General features: G+C 44.2%; 1 protein-coding gene across 1 annotated transcript in view; it reads right to left on the reverse strand.

The window, feature by feature from the left end:
• Nucleotides 1-18,979, reverse strand: part of atp8b4 (ATPase phospholipid transporting 8B4) — a 36,215-nt gene that overhangs the window by 5,049 nt on the left and 12,187 nt on the right. Inside the window, exons 8-22 of the mRNA XM_048256116.1 lie at nt 17,805-17,875; nt 17,383-17,465; nt 15,407-15,565; nt 15,119-15,207; nt 14,061-14,251; nt 11,651-11,859; nt 11,434-11,477; nt 10,731-10,896; nt 10,415-10,603; nt 9,802-9,917; nt 5,908-6,072; nt 4,979-5,090; nt 4,499-4,604; nt 3,646-3,784; nt 1,145-1,328 (exon numbers count right to left, since the gene is read on the reverse strand). Of these exons, the coding sequence (XP_048112073.1) occupies nt 1,145-1,328; nt 3,646-3,784; nt 4,499-4,604; nt 4,979-5,090; nt 5,908-6,072; nt 9,802-9,917; nt 10,415-10,603; nt 10,731-10,896; nt 11,434-11,477; nt 11,651-11,859; nt 14,061-14,251; nt 15,119-15,207; nt 15,407-15,565; nt 17,383-17,465; nt 17,805-17,875 (2,023 nt within the window). The remainder of the gene's footprint in view (nt 1-1,144; nt 1,329-3,645; nt 3,785-4,498; nt 4,605-4,978; nt 5,091-5,907; nt 6,073-9,801; nt 9,918-10,414; nt 10,604-10,730; nt 10,897-11,433; nt 11,478-11,650; nt 11,860-14,060; nt 14,252-15,118; nt 15,208-15,406; nt 15,566-17,382; nt 17,466-17,804; nt 17,876-18,979) is intronic.

Consider the following 18,979-nt stretch of genomic DNA (forward strand, 5'->3'; position numbering starts at 1 on the left):
GTCTCACTCATACCCAATCTCAGCTCACAATGCCTATGGCAGGGAATGAAGTTACACTGACAGCAGGACTCATCAATTTACGAGCTCATTTCTCAGCTCTCAGTGGGGGAGGACTTGCACCATTAAACGCTTAATCGAAAGGTGGTGCCTGGAGTTCTCTGCCCTCAGGGTGTAATAAGCAGCAACTAGCCCCAGGGGGCACTGGTTCCTCATTTGTGCTGAGGGGATCATCTCTGTTTGAATCAGAGCTGTGTTTGTTTGACAATGTCTTTGTGCTAATGAGAAAATCTCTGAAACAGAGGTGGTAGTTTGACAATGCCCTTTTGCTGATGAGGAGATATAAGAAGTAGTACCAAAAAAGATATGTCACAGTTTGCCAAGGTCTCTAGTCTTATGAAGGAATCTGTGCGATACTCCTGATAGGACAGTGGTTCTGTCTGAATGGGGATCTGCTGGTTCTCTAGTGGCTCTGTCTGAATGGGGATCTGCTGATTCTCTAGAGGTTCGGGGCAGCAGTAGTGTAGTGGTTAAGGAGCTGGGCTAGCGTGCAGTAGCCTGAAAAGTTGTGGGTTCAATTCTCGGCTTCCACTGCACGTAGCTCCAAGTTGCTCCAGGGACAATGTAATCCCTTGTAGCCTAATGTAGTTGACTTATGTGTATTTGGACAACGGTGTCTGCTAATGTATAAATGTATGGTTCTGTTTGAATGGGGATCTGCTGGTTCTCTAATCGCTAGTGGTTTTGTCTGAATGGAGATCTGCTGGTTCTCTAGTGGTTCTGTCTGAATGGGGAAATGCTGGTTCTCTGTCCGAATGGGGATCTGCTGGTTGGCCGCGGTCACTAGGTCATCTGTCTCAGTCTATTGTGTCATCCTATACTGTATATGGATATGGCCTTGATAGTGTTTACAGATATGAAATGTACACATGTTACATGACAACATGGCACAGGTGATATGATATGGGATATGGATATGACTAGTATGATATGCACATGACACAGGTATAATATGGAATATGTACATAACACTAGTATGAAATGGACATGACACAGGTATGAAATAGACATGACACAGGTATGATATACAGTAGGTGTGACACAGGTATAATATAGTAGGTGTGACACAGGTATAGCGTTTTCTTACTCTTGATCATGCTGACGTCGTTGGCACCATCCCCGATGGCGAGGGTGACGGCACGTTTGTGCCGCTTGACCAGCTCGACCACCTGAGCCTTCTGCAGGGGGGTGACCCTGCAGCAGATGACCGTCTTACACAGGCAAGCCACGTCCAGTAGCACCTGCTCCAGGTCCACCTCCAGAGCCTGGGCCTGGGGGGCAGACGGTGAGAGAGTATGTGTGTGCTCCTTGTGAGCTCACTGCTCCTTGTGTGTGTGTGTGTGTGTGTGTGTGTGTGTGTGTGTGTGGGTTAAATGCAACCAGATGGGTTAAATGCAAAGGACAAATTTCTCTCAGAACAAATAAAGTAAGTTAATTAATTTGGAGAATCAGAGAGCCCGTACCTACACACAGGTGTGTACCCCTGTTGGGATATGTTAGGCTCAGCTCACCATCATACAGGAACAAATCTACTTTAAGTGGACATGCCTCTGTGTTCTTAAATCAGAGAGTTAATAATAATAATAATAATAATAATAATAAGCTTTATTTGTATAGCACCTTTCATACACAGAATGCAGCTCAAAGTGCTTTACATTTGAAGCATGTAACACAATAATAGTCAGTCAGTCATTATCAATCACTTTTCTTCATTGCTAGGGGCCGTTTATGATCCACTCAGCAACATATCAAAAATATAGAAAATGACATGTCATAAGACTGGCAGCCTTAACCCTCTTACCCCCCACAAGCACGCCATATGGCAACTGTGGCAAGGAAAAACTCCCATATTCCATTACATTACATTACATTACATTACATTTGGCTGACGCTTTTTTAACCAAAGCGACTAACAACATGGTAAACAGTAAGTTTTAGAACAATTCTCACAATTTTAGGTTTTAGGACAGTTTTAAAAAAACATTCGAGTACAGTAGGAATAAGTGCGTCGGTGAGTGCTGTTTTTAACAGTTACTTGTCAGTTTAAAACGGCTGGTGAGTGCTAGGATCAGTAAGACTTGTTGTAAGTGTTGCTATGAGAGTAGATGTTCTCTAAAGAGCTGGGTCTTCAGGAGTTTTTTGAAAGTGGAAAAGGATGTCCCTGCCCTTGTAGGAACTGGCAGTGTGTTCCACCAACGAGGAACAACAGATGAGAAAAATTTGGATTGGCTTGAGCGTACCGGTGGTAGAGCTAGGCGTCGTTAGATCAGAGGGCCGAGCGGTCTGGAGGTAGTGTAAGTCTGTATGAGGGGCATTCAAGTAGGTGGGAGCAGAACCGGAGACTACTTTGTAGGCAAGCGTTAGAGACTTGAATTTGATGCGGGCCGCCATAGGTAGCCAGTGTAGCTGGATGAGTAGCGGGGTAACATGTGGCATGTAACATATGTAACATATTCCAGGAAGAAACCTTGAGCAGAACCTGACTTAATAGGGGGAGCCCATCTGCTTCTGGCTGGCTGCGCCCTCCAATAGCAGCAGATGTAGAATAATCTGAAAAAGTAGTCTACAGGATAAGATGAGTTAACTAAAAGCTTTCCTGTACAGGTATGTTTTCAGATCTTTTTAAAAAATATTTACTGAACTCGCCTGCTTGATGTACAGAGGCAGGGTGTTCCATAGTTTGGGGGCATAATGGATAAAAGCAGCTTCTCCACTTTGTTTGTGGAGCACTTTGGAATACGATTAAAAGATTAGAATTGGATGATCTAAGTTTCCTTTGTGGTTGATAAGATATTAAAAGCTCAGAGATATATGAAGGTGCTATGCCATTCAGAGCTTTGTAAGTAATTAACATAACCTTAAAGTCAATTCTATAGGAAATAGGGAGCCAGTGCAGTTCAGCCAACACAGGGGTGATGTGTTCTCTCTTCTTAGTCTTAGTTAAAAGTCTAGCCGCAGAGTTCTGTATGAGTGCCAATTTCTTTAGATGTTTTTTGGGAAGACCAGTGAAAAGTGCATTGCAGTAGTCTAACCTGCTAGTGATAAAGGCGTGAATTAGTTTTTCTGCATCTTGTTGAGTTAAAAAGGGCCGCACTTTGGCAATGTTTCTCAAGTGGAAATAGGCTGTCTGAGTAACTTTACTGATATGGGGCTTAAAACTTAACTCTGCATCCAAGATGGCACCGAGGCTTGTTACTTTTGGTTTGACCTGGTGCGCCAAGTTCCCCAGATTACTAAGAACAGTATCTCTCTTTAGTTTTGGTCCAACCAAAAGTACCTCTGTTTTGTCATCATTTAGTTTCAAAAAATGATTAATGGAGGTTAGGCATGCAGTGAGGGAGCAAAGGCCATCTGGGTTAGTTGGCTTATGCTTCCTGAGTTCACTCATTACACCCCAGGGAGCATCAGAGCCCTGCTCCAAAGACTCAGGGCTGGACTCAGGAAGCATAAGAGACCTGCTCTAAAGCCTCAGGTCTAGACTCAGGAAGCATCAGACCTGCTCCAAAGCCTCAGGGATGGAGAAAATTACTGCAGATCTCTGGAGCAACTCCAGGGGGGAAGTAATGATGATCATTACTTTTGACTTACCAAACTGTGGCCGTTAATGATTAACCCGTACTCTGCAATAATTGTTTCTTCAAACACAGAATCGCTGGTGGAGGAGAAGGACTTCCCGGTGGCGCTGAGCTTGGCACTGCTGGGCCCCAGGATCTGCTCCTTGGCCCTCCTACCACCAGGCAGACAGAGAGGGGAGCGCCAGTCAACACACAAGTCAAGTCAAGTAACTTTATTTATGTAACACATTTAAAAACAACAGGAGTTGACCCAAAGTGCTTCACAAGTAAGGCAGAGAGGTCATTAACTGTACATGCGTAAGTGGAAAAGAAGCACTCCATCCACCAGGCAGACAGAAGGGCGGAGGTGTCAGTCAACCCACAGCTGATAACACTATCAACAGACACACCAACACACACACACCATAGCATTCCACAGCTGTATCATCCTGGGAGAGTGTATTTGAGCATGTCTCAAACACACTCTCACAGGAGTGCAACACTCCACAGTTCACAGAGCAGGAAGTCTGTTATGTTTTAATTAATGTGCAGAATGCCACACTGCAGAGCTCGTCACTAATGCAGGGCAGAGGAGGTTGGCAAGGCGACACAACTCCTCTGAGGCCAATCAGGGCTCGACACCAAACACCAAGCAGCAATGAGCACCGACAAGCAGCTTTTACACTAATGTAAATGGCTATTTAGCAGACAAGGAAGCAACTGGCCTATTGTGTTTACATATTTACATATTTATCAGGTCTATCATGTTTACACATATTTACATATTTATCAGGTCTATAATGGTTACATATTTTCATATTCATCAGGTCTACCATGTTTACATATTTATCAGATCTCTGAACCCTTGAGCTTTAGGCTCATCCTACCTGAGCTCGCACCCGACCTCCAGAGACGAGTGTCCTGAGATGATAAACACCTCGTCCATGTCGTCCCGAAGCATGTTGCACGAGTAACCGATGTTCATGGCTGTCTCTGCAACCACAGAAGCAAACATGCAAACATTCATTCATTCATTAATTCATTCATTCACTCACTCATTCAACCATTATTTATTCTCGGAAGTTCATTGAGGGTAGTCTTCATTTTCAGTGATGCTGAGATACAAACAAAGATGTCACATGAGAATCCAGCCTACAAGGCTTTCTCTGAAACCACAACAGGAACCATGGCTCATGACACTCATGGCTGTCAACTAAAGGTCAGGGTGATATAGCAGCAATAAAATCTGTTTCATTCATCAACTGAGGATTGAGACATCTTTTATATGGTCACTCCCTAAGATAAGAGAACTTTGCACAACTCAGCACGTAATCATTCCGTCCTGGACCCTCCCCCCTCTTGCTTACCGAGTTTGTCTCCGGTGAGGACCCAGATCTTGATGTTGGCCAGGCTTAGGCAGGCTATGGTCTCCGGGACGCCCTCCTGCAGCTTGTCCTCCACGGCTGTGGCACCAAGCAGCTGGCCAGCAGGAAGGAAGAAGCTCTTACTCAAACAGTAGTTAGCAGTGTGTGACAGTGAGCGGGGGGTAGTTAGTAGTTAGTGGTGTGTGTGTGACTGAGTGGTGAGTAGGCTGTGAGTAGTTGGTGTGAGTAGTAAGCTGTGAGTGGTTGATGTGAGTAGTTGGCGTGAGTAGTAGGCGGTGAGTAGTTTGTGTGAGTAGTTGGTGGTGAATAGTTGGTGAGTAGCAGTTGGTGTGAATAGTAGGCTTTGACTTGTAGGATGTGAGTAGTTGGTGTGAGGAGTAGGCTGTGAGTAGTTAGTGTGAGTAATTGGACTGAGTAGTAGGCTGTAAATAGTAGGCTGTGATTGGTTGGTGTGAGTAGGATGTGCGTAGTTGGTATGAGGAGTAGGCTATGAGTAGTTGGTGTGAGTAGTAGGATGTGACTAGTAGGCAGTGAGTAGTAAGTGTGAGTCAGTATTTCCCATACATTGACTTATTTGTGGCGGCCCACCACAATATCAACATTGACCGTCACACAATGATTTTCCTGGCTGTACTAAATTGTGCTTAAATCTGGTTAGAATCATAACCACACTGCACTAATTTGTTAAAAACTGTTGCATTCAGGTTAATTCTGCAAACCTACCACCACAAATATAATTCAATTCTGTGGGAAATACTGTGAGTCGTAGGTTGTGAGTCGGCTGTGAGTAGTTGGGGTGAGTAGGCTGTGAGTAGTTGGTGTGAGTAGTTGGTGTTAGTAGTAGGCAGTGAGTAGTTTGTGTGAGTAGTTGGTGTTAGTAGTAGGCAGTGAGTAGTTTGTGTTGTGCTCACCATCATGTCCTGTTCTATCTCCTCATAGAGCTGGTTGAGCAGCTCCTGCCGGTTCTCCAACACTGTGCTGGCGTACAGCAGCCTTTTCATCCATTCCCCAAACGCGTCCTCCTCCAGGTCTTTGTAAGCCAACGCCAGCGTCCGCAAGCCCTCGCCCGCAAACTCCTGGGACAAACACACAGCACAGTGTTGATAATGTTACAGCATGAAACCATTTTTACCTGTGGGGGGGTTGGTTGACACTGCAGCCAGAGTATTAGTAGAGCGGCTACAGGAAAAATCGTGCAAATTATGATACAAGCGTGGAATTCAGCAGGTATGTGCTCAAGACTAATACAATCAAATCTACTGATTGGCCACTTGAAATGGTGGCCATTTTCCAAGATGGACGCCAAAAAAGACCCTAGAAATTGATTTATTGCTCAGAATTGACCAAAGATATTATGATACAAGCATGAAATTAGGCATGTATGTGCTCAAGACCAATACAATAAAATCTGCCTGATTTACCATTTTTACCATGAAAAACTCTAAAAATGTATTTGTTGTACTGAATTGACAAAGGAAATTATGATACAGCCATGAAATTTGGCAGGTATGTGCTTAAGACCAACACAATACATTCTAACTGATTTTCCAGTTTAAATGACGGCCATTTTCCAAGATGGCCGCCAAAAAATACCATAGAAATGGATTTGTTGCACAGAATTGATCAAGCAAGTTATTATACAAGCATGAATTTTGGCATGAATGTGCTAAAAAAACAATACAATCCAATCTACCTGACTCGCCACTTGAAATGGAAGCCATTTTACAATATGGCCGCCAAAAGACTGAATTTAGCCCAGAAGTGAGCAAGAAAATGATGATACAAGTATGTAATTTTGTGTGTTTGTGCTAAAGAGCAATATAATCAAATCCACCTCATTTGCAACTTGAAAATGTAATATGGCAGCCATTTTTAAAGATGGCCACCAAATAAGACACTAGAACTTCATTAATTGCAATTAATTTAGCAGATGTGGGCCAAATCAATGTTAACATTCACTACATTTCTGTTTCCTTCTATGATGAAGTCATTGGAAATTCAATCAAGCAAAAATCAAGCAAAAAGGCACATAACTGAGATTCAGTGTTTCACAAATGAACTACATGTATGTACAAAGACTACAAACCCTGGAAGGGCTAAATTAATCTTAGAAATCTATGCAACAGCATCAGGACTGACAGAGCCGTGCACCAACTTGCCTATCTAAAATATGACTGTACAACCAGAGCAGGCGATAACAGAGCATGTTTTTTTTTTTTTTGGTAACTGTAACAAGGCAAAGAACTCTGATGCCAAGAAGAACAATATGGCAGTAAGTATCTCATCTATGGGTGCAACCTTTTTTGTATGAACACTTAGTGAGTTCCTGACAGCTGGCTGCAATTGGAGGCAAAGTTGTCCAACAAACCTGCCATGTCTCATCTCCTTTCATCCAACCCCATTCAGCAGGATTCCCAATATCTGGCCTGGCGATTGTAGTCTGGCCCCAGATGATTATTCTGACCATGTCACAAGTAAGATGTAATATTTCTTTACCCACCCTCACCTTGAGCATGGAAAAGGGCAATGTTGCTACAGTTAGTCAAACCAAACTTTTTTTTGACGTTGCGGTCAGTCAGGCCTTCAGAGTGGTTACACAGAACACTTGGAAAATGCAAACACATCTTGGAAAATGGCCACCATTTCAAGTGGCCAATCAGGTAGATTTGATTGTATTTGTTTTAAGCACATATATGTCGAATTTTATGCTTGTATCATAATTTGCTAGGTCAATTCTATGCAATAAATCAATTTCTGGAGTCTTTTTTGGCGGCCATCTTGGAAAATGGCCGCCATTTTAAGTGGCCAATCAGGTAGATTTGATTGTATTGGTCATAAGCACATACCTACAAAGTTTCATGCTTGTATCATAATTTGCACGATTCTTGCCAAATTGGCCTTGTAGCCGCTCTACTATATATAGTTTATGAAGTATATGATTTATTTTTTACTGGTCCAGACGCATATCTGCTTTAAACAGAGACCGGGAGTAGTACACGCAGGTATGATGGAGAGGAGTAGTACACGCAGGACTGATGGAGAGGAATGGTACACGCAGGACTGATGGAGATGAGTGCACGCAGGACTGGTTGAGAGGAATGGTACACGCAGGACTGATGGAGAGGAGTGCACGCAGGACTGGTTGAGAGGGACATGTGTTTGGCTGGACATGGTGAATGAGGGCTGATTAGGCCCTCAGGCAGATGCATCATCAGCAGAGAGAAAGAGAGAGAGCTGTGCAATTTCACTTTTCATTCAGCTGCAACAACACAGACTATTCCTAGAGCAGAACACCACAGACTATTCCTAGAGCAGCACATCGGTCCTAATTTAAGGTGTCATCCTGCTCCCTCTGTCACCTCCATGGCACATAAGATGCAGAAACAGCACAAAGACTTTACTATGTACAAAGGCTTACTATATACAAAGGCTTACTATTCATGGCAGGAAACTCATTCTTTTCAGCTACTTTCAATGGCACAGAGAAATACATTGATTATAGACTTGGAACACTCTGCATTAATAAGACGTGGACTAAACTTGTGTCACTGAATTAATAGCTTTTATGTCCTTCTTTGTATCCCCTGTCTAAGGGCGCAATGAGAAACCCAGCATGCAGCAGTCCTCCTAGGGCATATCTTCAGTTTCCTGCAGTGAATGACGAATCACTTCCTTTATTCACCTCTCACTGAGGCTGTCTCTCAAAGTTGAGGATTGTGCTTGATAGAATCGAGCCCTGCTGAGTCAAATCTTTCAAAGACGAGGCAAGGCTTCTTCTTAGCATCCGCGAAACACACAATGGAACAGACTAACGAGTGTGCAGGAAGCTGCAGGTGTGCAGGAAGCTGCAGGTGTGCGTTATTGAAAATCATGCCTCTTGTCCACTTCTTTTTGAAAAACAATGAATCCACCACTGACATTCTCCCACGTCAATTAGTTAAATTATACATGTTTGATTAATTTGCCAAAATAAACCACAGAGCAGCAACCATTAATCGTGAATGCCGCCTGAGAACCGATGAGCAAAACGCCAGCGGACCACCAGATCCACAGTGGTCCGCCAACCCCTTGCTATCTGGGCTGTGACAGAAGCCTTAAAGGCAGCCAGAGCAGCAGCTCAGTCCTCGGTTCTCATCTTGCTCGACTTGTGGGCGGCTTCTGACACAGTCGGCCACCGCATCCTATTATTCAACCATGGGGATCATAGGGAAAGCGCACTCCTGGTTTGAATCCTACTTCACTGGGCGATCGTTCAATGTGTCTAGGCAAGGACAAATATCCGCATCTCACAGAGTAAAGAGTGAGTCTGAGGAAGAATAGAGTGAAGCTCACATTGAGGTGTTCTGAGGTAGTATATATGAGTTCTCACATTGAAGTGTTCTGAGGTAGTATACATGAGTTCTCACATTGAGGTGTTCTGAGGTAGTATATATGAGTTCTCACATTGAAGTGTTCTGAGGTAGTATATATGAGTTCTCACATTGAGGTGTTCTGAGGTAGTATATATGAGTTCTCACATTGAAGTGTTCTGAGGTAGTATGAGTTCTCACATTGAGGTGTTCTGAGGTAGTATATACGAGTTCTCACATTGAGGTGTTCTGAGGTAGTATACATGAGTTCTCACATTGAGGTGTTCTGAGGTAGTATACATGAGTTCTCACATTGAGGTGTTCTGAGGTAGTATACATGAGTTCTTACATTGAGGTGTTCTGAGGTAGTATATGAGTTCTTACATTGAGGTGTTCTGAGGTAGTATATGAGTTCTTACATTGAGGTGTTCTGAGGTAGTATTTATGATTTCTCACATTGAGATGTTCTGAGGTAGTATACAAGAGTTCTTCGTTAGAAGGGTGCAGCCTCTCAAACACAATGGTGTCAGCTCCTTTGGAATACAGCTTGATCTCACCCTTTGGGTTTCTTACTGTGGGACACAGAGAGAGAGAGAGTGAGAAAGAGAGAGAGAGAGAGAGAGAGAGAGAGAGAGAGAGAGAGAGAGAGAGAGAGAGAGAGAGAGAGAGAGAGAGAGAGAGAGTGCTGTTACAGCTAAAGTGTCGCTGGCAGCCCCAGCCTCAGCCTCAGCCTCAGCCTCAGCCTCAGCCATGGGATCAATTCTTATTGATTGGGATATGGAAGGAAAGCCACGCCATAACAAGCTTGACATCCCCTTGCTCAGAGACAGCACAGTTAGCACAAACAAAATACAATAAATCAATAATAAACAAACAAATAAGCAATAAGAAACTGATACACAACAAAATTGTGATGACAACGAACCCACCGCAGATCTCAGTTCAGACACTCACGTAATGTTAGTTTGTCTGAAACAACCATTTAATACAACTATGGCAGTAGGCTTTTACAGTCAGTGCGAGGGAGCCTCTTGTCTTTGGTCAGGGACATGAGTGGAGGGTAATTTACCGATGACACTCATTCTCTTGCGGACGTTGCTGAAGTCCAGGAAGGCGAGGAGCTGGTATGTGACGGAGTGGCCCATCTCATCCAGCGTGATGGTCTCGGGAGTTCTGGCCCGGAACACAAATCCAAAGTTCCGCGCAGCAGTGACCAGAGCACCCTCGTCAGGTGACTGTGCCTGGTACACCAGCTCTCCTGAAGAGTCCAGAACAGGACAGATATGTATGAGTATGTGTATGTATATGTGTGTGTGTGTGTGTGTGTGTGTGTGTGTGTGTGTGTGTGTGTGTGTGTGTGTGTGTGTGTGTGTGTGCAGGTGTACCCTCGCTCCTCTCCTCTGGCATAACAGTGTGGCACAGCGCCAGCAGTCTGAAGAACTCCTGCACACAAGCCCCGCCCCCCTTGACAGCCTCCACCAGGCTGCTGTCATGGAAACGGAACTTTGGGTCGCTCAGCGAGTTGAAGGAGAAATCCACACACGGCGTCCTCTGCAGTGGACAACACAGCACACAGTCAGAGCATGAGGTGGTACACACACACACACACACACACACACAAACACACTAACACGGCATCCTCTGGAGTGAACACAGCACCACACAGACAAAGCAGAAGGTGGTATACACACACATACACATACATACACACACACACACACACACACACACACATAGAGGGGACAACACAGCACATGATACAATACTACACAGGGTACATTGTGGTAAATCAGCCCTAAAATTATATTTCCACAAATGAATTGTTGATGCTGGTGGTAATGGAGCTAGTAGTGTTGTATGAGGGGAGGAGGTGGTAATAGAGCTAGTAGGTGGTAATAAAGCTAATAGTGTTGTATGGGAGGAGGAGGTGGTGGTAATAGAGCTAGGAAGTGGTAATAGAGCTAGTGGGGTTATACGGGAGGAGGAGGTGGTGGTACTAGAGCTAGTAGTGCAAGGCTGTTTGGTGGAAGCCACTGCAGTGTGTGTGCACAACTGTGTGATGTCACTGGACCTGATGATGAGTCATACCTCAGTAATGTCCACTTTAAGGCCAAAGTCATCGTACACATCCCCTGCACATGGGAATATAAGAAAAAAGAGAGCCATTGCAGTTTGTTGAGTGTGTGGCTCTTGTTTGGATGTGTGTGTGTGTGTGTGTGTGTGTGTGTGTGTGTGTGTGTGTGTGTGTGTGTGTGTGTGTGTGTGTGCTCTTGTGTGTGCGTGTGTGTGTGTGCTGTAGTCTTACCATATGTGGTGCCATTGATGGAGCACTTGTTGAAGACCATGATGTTCTGGGTAAGGGTGCCGGTCTTGTCGGAGAAGATGAACTCCACCTGCCCCAACTCCTCTGTGAGGGTGGTGGTCCGTGCTTCCGCAGGTGTGTTCCGCTGGTTGTAGAACAACTTCCTGTCCCAGTTGATGAAGTAGCTGTGGCCCAGACGCAAGACCTCCACACTGGAGAATATACATATGTATACACAAACACACACACACACACACACACACACACACACACACACACACACACAAATACACACACATACACATACACATACACACACACACACACTCATCAGCAGAGAGATAGCGTGATCGGTGAAGAAACACGACACACACACATACATACACACACACAAAACAGCACATAGAGGAAGATGGGAATGATGTTCATGATGATGATGACGGTGTTGAGGATGATGATGACCATGTTGATGATGACGATGGTGGTGTTGATGACGGTGTTGAGGAAAACGATGGTGGTGTTGATGACGGTGTTGAGGAAAACGATGGTGGTGTTGATGACGGCGTTGAGGATGATGATGAGGGTCGTGCTGATAACGGTGTTGAGGATAACGATGGTGTTGTTGATGACGGTGTTAAGGATGACAATGATGGTGTTGAGGATAATGATGGTGGTGTTGATAACGGTGTTGATGACGGTGTTGAGGATGATGATGATGGTGTTGATAACAGTGTTGAGGATGATTATGGTGTTGATGATGGCGATGGTGGTGTTGATGACGGTGTTGAGGATGATTATGGTGTTTATGATGGTCTTGATGATGATGGTGGTGTTGATAACGGTGTTGATGACGGTGTTGAGGATAGTGATGATGGTGATGATGACAGTGTTGATAATGGTGTTGAGGATAGTGATGATGGTGGTGGTGTTGATAATGGTGTTTAGAATAGTGATGATGGTGGTGGTGTTGATAATGGTGTTGAGGATAGTGATGATGGTGGTGGTGTTGATAATGGTGTTTAGAATAGTGATGATGGTGGTGGTGTTGATAACGGTGTTGAGGATAGTGATGATGGTGGTGGTGTTGCTGACGGTGTTGAGGACAGTGATGATGGTGGTGGTGTTGATAACAGCAGGGCTTAAAATTCATTTTTCAAAATGGGGGGGAATTCCCCCCTTAGGTTATTCATGTAGGGGGGATTTACACAATTTGGGGGGGGGGGTCGATTCTGATACCAAGTCAAGAATTTCAATACTTCGATACTTTAAAAAAAAAAAGTGTTTGATTTTGGGGCCCCCACCACCCTAACGTCATCAGTAATATATACTGTAGTGGGATCATTCACAACAGTGGACATCCTAGATTCTGCTTGACTCTCTCCACACACACAAACACACACTGAAAATGATAGCTTATGTGATATGTTTCTATCATATATTTTTGAATTCATATAGAGTGTATTTATTTAATAATGCATTTTTTAAAGTATAGCATTTTACTAGTAATTACTATAGTAGCTAAACATATTTAGTAATTTGAATGCCTCATATTGACGTTTAACCTATAACACTTAGGCATATCTTTAATGTGGTGTGTAGGTCCAATTGAGTGCACATTGGTGATGAGTAGGTGTAATTCAGTGCCTGTCACTTTAAGAAAATACCTGAGAGTAATTCTATGGAGTAATTAGCCCCCTTCAACCTGACGGTTTTAGGCTGTAGTAAGCTAGTGAATAAAAGTTGTGCATAGTGCGGTATGTGTATGCAAATCATTATGTTTTCTATGTCATTAGATACAATAAATGTTCAAAAACTAACATGTCGAAGACAATCTTTCTGGGAGCAAGTGTTGGCGTGACCTGAGCTAGCAGGATAGTTACCAAGGAGCTCTTTCCAGATGTAAAAGTTTGCCATGGTAAGCGTAGCCTATTTGGCGCAAAAGTTCTCTCTCTCTCTCTCTCTCTCTCTCTCTCTCTCTCTCTCTCCGTGTGTGTGTGCGTCTGCATGAGGCTATGTTCAATTCAACTCTGTAGTTGATCAGTCCGGTCAATAGCACCGCATTCACGCCACTTAATGATTAGGCTATATTAACGTCATCAGACAGGCTGTAAAAGTGTATGCGGGAATTTCTCGCATTATGATGGCTAGAGTTGCGGGACTTGAACAAATTATGCGCAATACCCGCAATCCCGCAGTGAAATTTAAGCCCTGAACAGTGTTTAGAATAGTGATGATGGTGGTGGTGTTGATAACGGTGTTTAGAATAGTGATGATGGTGGTGGTGTTGATAACGGTGTTGAGGATAGTGATGATGGTGGTGGTGTTGCTGACGGTGTTGAGGATAGTACTGATGGTGGTGATGTTGCTGACGATGTTGAGGACAGTGATGATGGTGGTGGTGTTGCTGACCCACCTGACGTAGAGGGAGATGGGAACGACGGTGTTGAGGATGATGATGTACGACCAGAAGGTGAGGAAGCCGGAGTAGATGGAGTTGCCCAGCCCCCAGCGCAGCCACGCCCAGAAGGCCCCGCCCACCTGCACCTCCCAGAAGGTGTTGCCCACCGCCAGGATGATCCCCATGCAGATCAGGAAGCCAAATATCTGGAGACCACAATTATCATCATCATCATCATCATCATTATCATCACCATCATCACTATCATCATCATCATCACCACCATCACCACAATTATCATCATCATCACCATCATCATTATCACCATCAGCATCATCATCACCATCACCATCATCACCGTTACCATCATCATCACCATCATCATTATCACCACCAGCATCATCATCACCATCATCACCATCACCATCATCACCATCATCATCACCATCACCATCATCACCGTTATCATCACCATCACCATCATCACCGTTACCATCATCATCACCATCACCATCATCACTGTTATCATCACCATCATCATCACCATCATCGTTATCATTATTATCATTATTATTATTGCCAGGATGATGCCCATGCAGATCAGGAAGCCACCGGCATTGATTTATTTATCTATTTACTAATTCAAAAATGAATTAATTCATTAATAGATGAAGAAGTGCATGCATCTCCACAGTTGAATGATATTTCTCATGCTCTCTTGGCAGGGTGTGGGCGGTGTGAGAGGACTCTGCTCTCCCCATTACTCACACCCAAACACACACACACACACACACATACAGACCCCCCCTCTCTCTCTCACTCTCTATCTCACTTTCTTTCTATCTCTCTGTCACACACACACACACATACACACACACACTGTTGTACACACATTCTCTCACACACACTCTCACACAGACTTTTGCAAGTTGAGCGGTTAGTCACAGGACAGCCAGACTGGGCAGAAAAATCAGCAGCAGCAGGTCAGCTATCAAATCGTCTATGCTGGTCTTCTTAAACATGCTAAACACACACACTCACCCACAAACACACTAACACACACACACACTCACCCACAGCACCAGCGTGTTCATCAGTTTGTCTATGCTGGTCCTCTTAAAGGTGCTCCTCCCACAGTTCTGCATCAGTTTGGTCTGGGGTCCTGAACAGCAGCAGAGGGGTTTCAATCACACACACACACACACACACACACACACACACACACACACACACACACAGGCCAGAGAGTCAGAGGGATGAGTGTGTTCTTCTGTGTGTGTCAGTGTGTGTGTGTGTGTGTGTGTGTGTGTGTGTGTGGTGTGTGTGTGTGTGTGTGTGTGTGTGTGTGCAGTCAGATGTACCGGCAAACACCACCAGGCCGAAGCACCAGTCGGTGTTCCTGAGGACACATCCCCTCAGCAGCATGCGCTCGTTGTCCAGCGGGTGTTTGCTCCCGCACCAGTGCAGCGTCCCCGTGAAGCGGTCCAGCTTGTTATTGGGCGGCTCGCAGATCACCTCACCTGGTAGAGGGACAGGGGGCCGTTAGCCATTAGCTGTTAGCTTGGCGACTGACCAGAGGGACAGGGGGCCATTAGTCGTTAACTGACCTGTCATTGGCCTTTAGACAAACTAGCACAAAGTAGAGGGCAGGAGCTGTTAGCGCATGCTCAAGCATTTTATACCTCTCAGGGCAAACAGGACACATTGGTCTTTATTTAGAGATACCATACCTATCTTAACAGTGCGCACACACACACACACACACACACACACACACACACACACACACACACACACACACACACACACAGGAAAAGGCACCAGATAAAAACACTTTATCCAAGCTATAATTGACCATTTGAGAATGTTTCATGTACAGAAGAGGCTGCCATAGACATTACTAATAACATTCAAAAAAGATATCACCAATCCCTACATCTGAGATCGTCATCAGTCAGCCTCTGAAACTGACATCACATTACCACAAAGAGTAAATATCATCATAACCTTGGATCTATCACTGGTCATAACCTCACAGTACATCACTAATCATTTTCATCATTGATAATAACCTCAGAATATACATTACTGATCATAACCACATAGTATATATTACTGATCATAACCACAGAGTATATATTACTGATCAGGGCCTAGAAAAAAGTCATCACTAGTCACAGTCTGAAAGGATGATACCACTAATCGTAGCGCTAGAGAAAGACATCACTAACAATAGCTCAAGAACAAAATGGAATAAACATTATCAGATCACTAACAATAGCTCAAGAACAGAATGGACTTATCATTATCACTGCCTCAGAACAACAGCCTGGATGCCCCCTTCTCTTTCTCCTTCTCTCATTCTCCTTCTCTCCTCTTTTTTCTCTCGATTTCCCTCTCTCCAGCAGAAACATGCTCACATCAGCCTCCTGTGCAGCACTTTAATCTAATTGTGCTGCTTCAAAAATAGACATGAGTGCCACATTCGAAACTCTACCATGGCACCTCAAAACTCTACAATGGCACCTCAAAACTCTACCATAGCACCTCAAAACTCTTAGCCTGGAAGCCAGCCGAACTTAGCCCTGCCCACAACATTTGAGGTCGGGAAGTTCGGTCTGGACTTGTTCAGTTGTGAAGCAACTATGCCCGAACCAGAGCGGTTTGAACCAGAAGAACTCCTGAACGGTTTTGTTTAGATGTTTAGAGCTGATAATGCAAATGTGTTTGACAGAGGACAGATGTAGCTTGCTAGTGACAAAATATTAGCTTTCAGCATGGTACGATGTCTTTGTAAATGACGTTTAATTACAAAGTGTTTCATTCATCCCGGTTCTCCCTAACAAATACACTGTTGCTAGAAGGTAAACATTTAGATTTCGCCATTGCGTCTGTTGTAGAAGATATTGACAGTGCAATAACTTTAAAAAACGACCAGAAAACAATGTTAAGGCAATTGTGGAATTATGGTTCGGGTGATCTTCCTACAGGATTTACAGTACCCCCTGTATCGGTTTAAACTCGCCCCATAATCACATCCTAATGGAGCAGTATCAGACTTAAATTCGACTAGAATTGAGTATGGCTTCGTCATGCTACAAAACTCTACCATAGCACCACAAAACTCTACCATGGCACCTCAAAACTCTACCATGGCACCTCAAAACTCTACCATGGCACCTCAAAACTCTACCATGGCACCTCAAAACTCTGCCGTGGAACCTCAAAGCTGTACCATGGGGCCATGCCAGCTCTGTATGCTCGTTGTTGAACACAGCATTTCGTCAAAATACATTTTGATGGCCACGCGAAAGGAGTGCTTAAGAAAACATGTTACCGTCAAACTCGGCAAGTTTGGAGATATCGGTTCCCAGGTCCGAAGTCACAGTCAAGGCCTGCCGGACTTTTAAATTAGTTTCCCTGTCCAGAGAAATGAAAGGAGAAAAAGGAGATGACAGAGAAGATGTGATCAGCATTGCAGGGGCAGACTGAGCCACGTTTTAAACCGAGGATCATCAAGTGTCAGAAGTATTAGGACTTTCGTGTCGTGTTGTGTGTGACTGCCCAAACACTGTGTCTCTATTAGAGTCAGAAGTGCAGGACTGTCGTGTCGTGTCGTGTCGTGTCGTGTGTGTGCCTGCCCGAACACTGCGTCTCTATTAGGACCCATTTTGTATGTGAACTATTTTGGACCTCACAGCATTTTGTGTCTCCTGAACACTGAGGGTCCATTGCACTGCTCTACGGCCTAAGTCTCACCCGTCCAGCTCTGCTGTCTCGATGTAGCACAGGCCATACGGCTCACTACTGGACAGGAGGAGGAGGTCTGCCTGAGAGAGAGAGGTGGAGAGAGAGAGTGAGTAGAGTGAAAGTAAGAGAGAAGAGAGCAAGATAGAGAGAGATAGAGAGAAAGAGAGGAAGATAGAGAGAAGAGAGAGAGGGAAAGAGAATAAATAAAGAGAGAGAGACAAAAGAGAGAGAGAGATACAGACAGGGATAATAAATCATGCATTGCTCTGTGGGAGACCCCTGATGCATTAGAGAAACCCCAACACACACATGCACATATGCACACTCACTCACACACATACACACCAGGGATGGTAAATTAGCACCCGCCACCTGCCAAATGCGGGTGAATTTGTGTACTGGTGGTACCCTGGAAATCCAGAGTTCTCGCGAGAGCACAATTTGAATTTGCTCAGTGAGTGACTTTGGCGATGAGGAATGATAGTCATTAGGCTTATACGAGATGAACTGCGGGGTAACTGTGGCTGACTTCCTACGTCAACGTGAACTTAAAATTGTCAAAATTCTAGCCGGGAGGAGTTAGAACAGATGGCAGCTTGTCCCAAACAAATCAGCTGCAGTTTACCTGACGTGACTCGCTGCAGATAGAAATCGAATTTTGTGTACAATAAATACAATTTAACTTTCCTTCTTAGTCATTAAATTGAGCATGATGCTCCAGAAATCACACAAACGAGTCTTAAGGGAGCCACACCACTTTTATGACAAGACACTATGGAATATGAATGTGGTTCTGTTGACCTTTAGTTTTATTGCTACTGTGCTTGGAGGACAGTTGGTAGGATTAGGGCAAAATTTAGCACATTTTAATCGTATCGCAATAATGCAGATAACTGATCATTTTGGTTACTATAATCATGATATCACATTTTCATACCATTTCTCCGGTAAAAAAGTTGAGTAGCTGGTAGATTTTGGAATCCACCAGCCACAGTGGCAGGTGGACAAAATATTTAATTTCCACCCCAGATACACACACACACACATACAAATACATGCACACACACATGCACACACTGTGGTCAAAATGACTTCAAACAGTCTTCTCACTCTCTGGAAATTTCCACAGAGGAAGACTTCAGGGGCACAGAAGGATGAAGGGAACCATTTTCTCATAGCACATA

This window comes from Alosa alosa, chromosome 11 (genome assembly GCF_017589495.1).
Source record: "Alosa alosa isolate M-15738 ecotype Scorff River chromosome 11, AALO_Geno_1.1, whole genome shotgun sequence".
Classification (NCBI taxonomy): Eukaryota; Metazoa; Chordata; class Actinopteri; order Clupeiformes; family Clupeidae; genus Alosa; species Alosa alosa.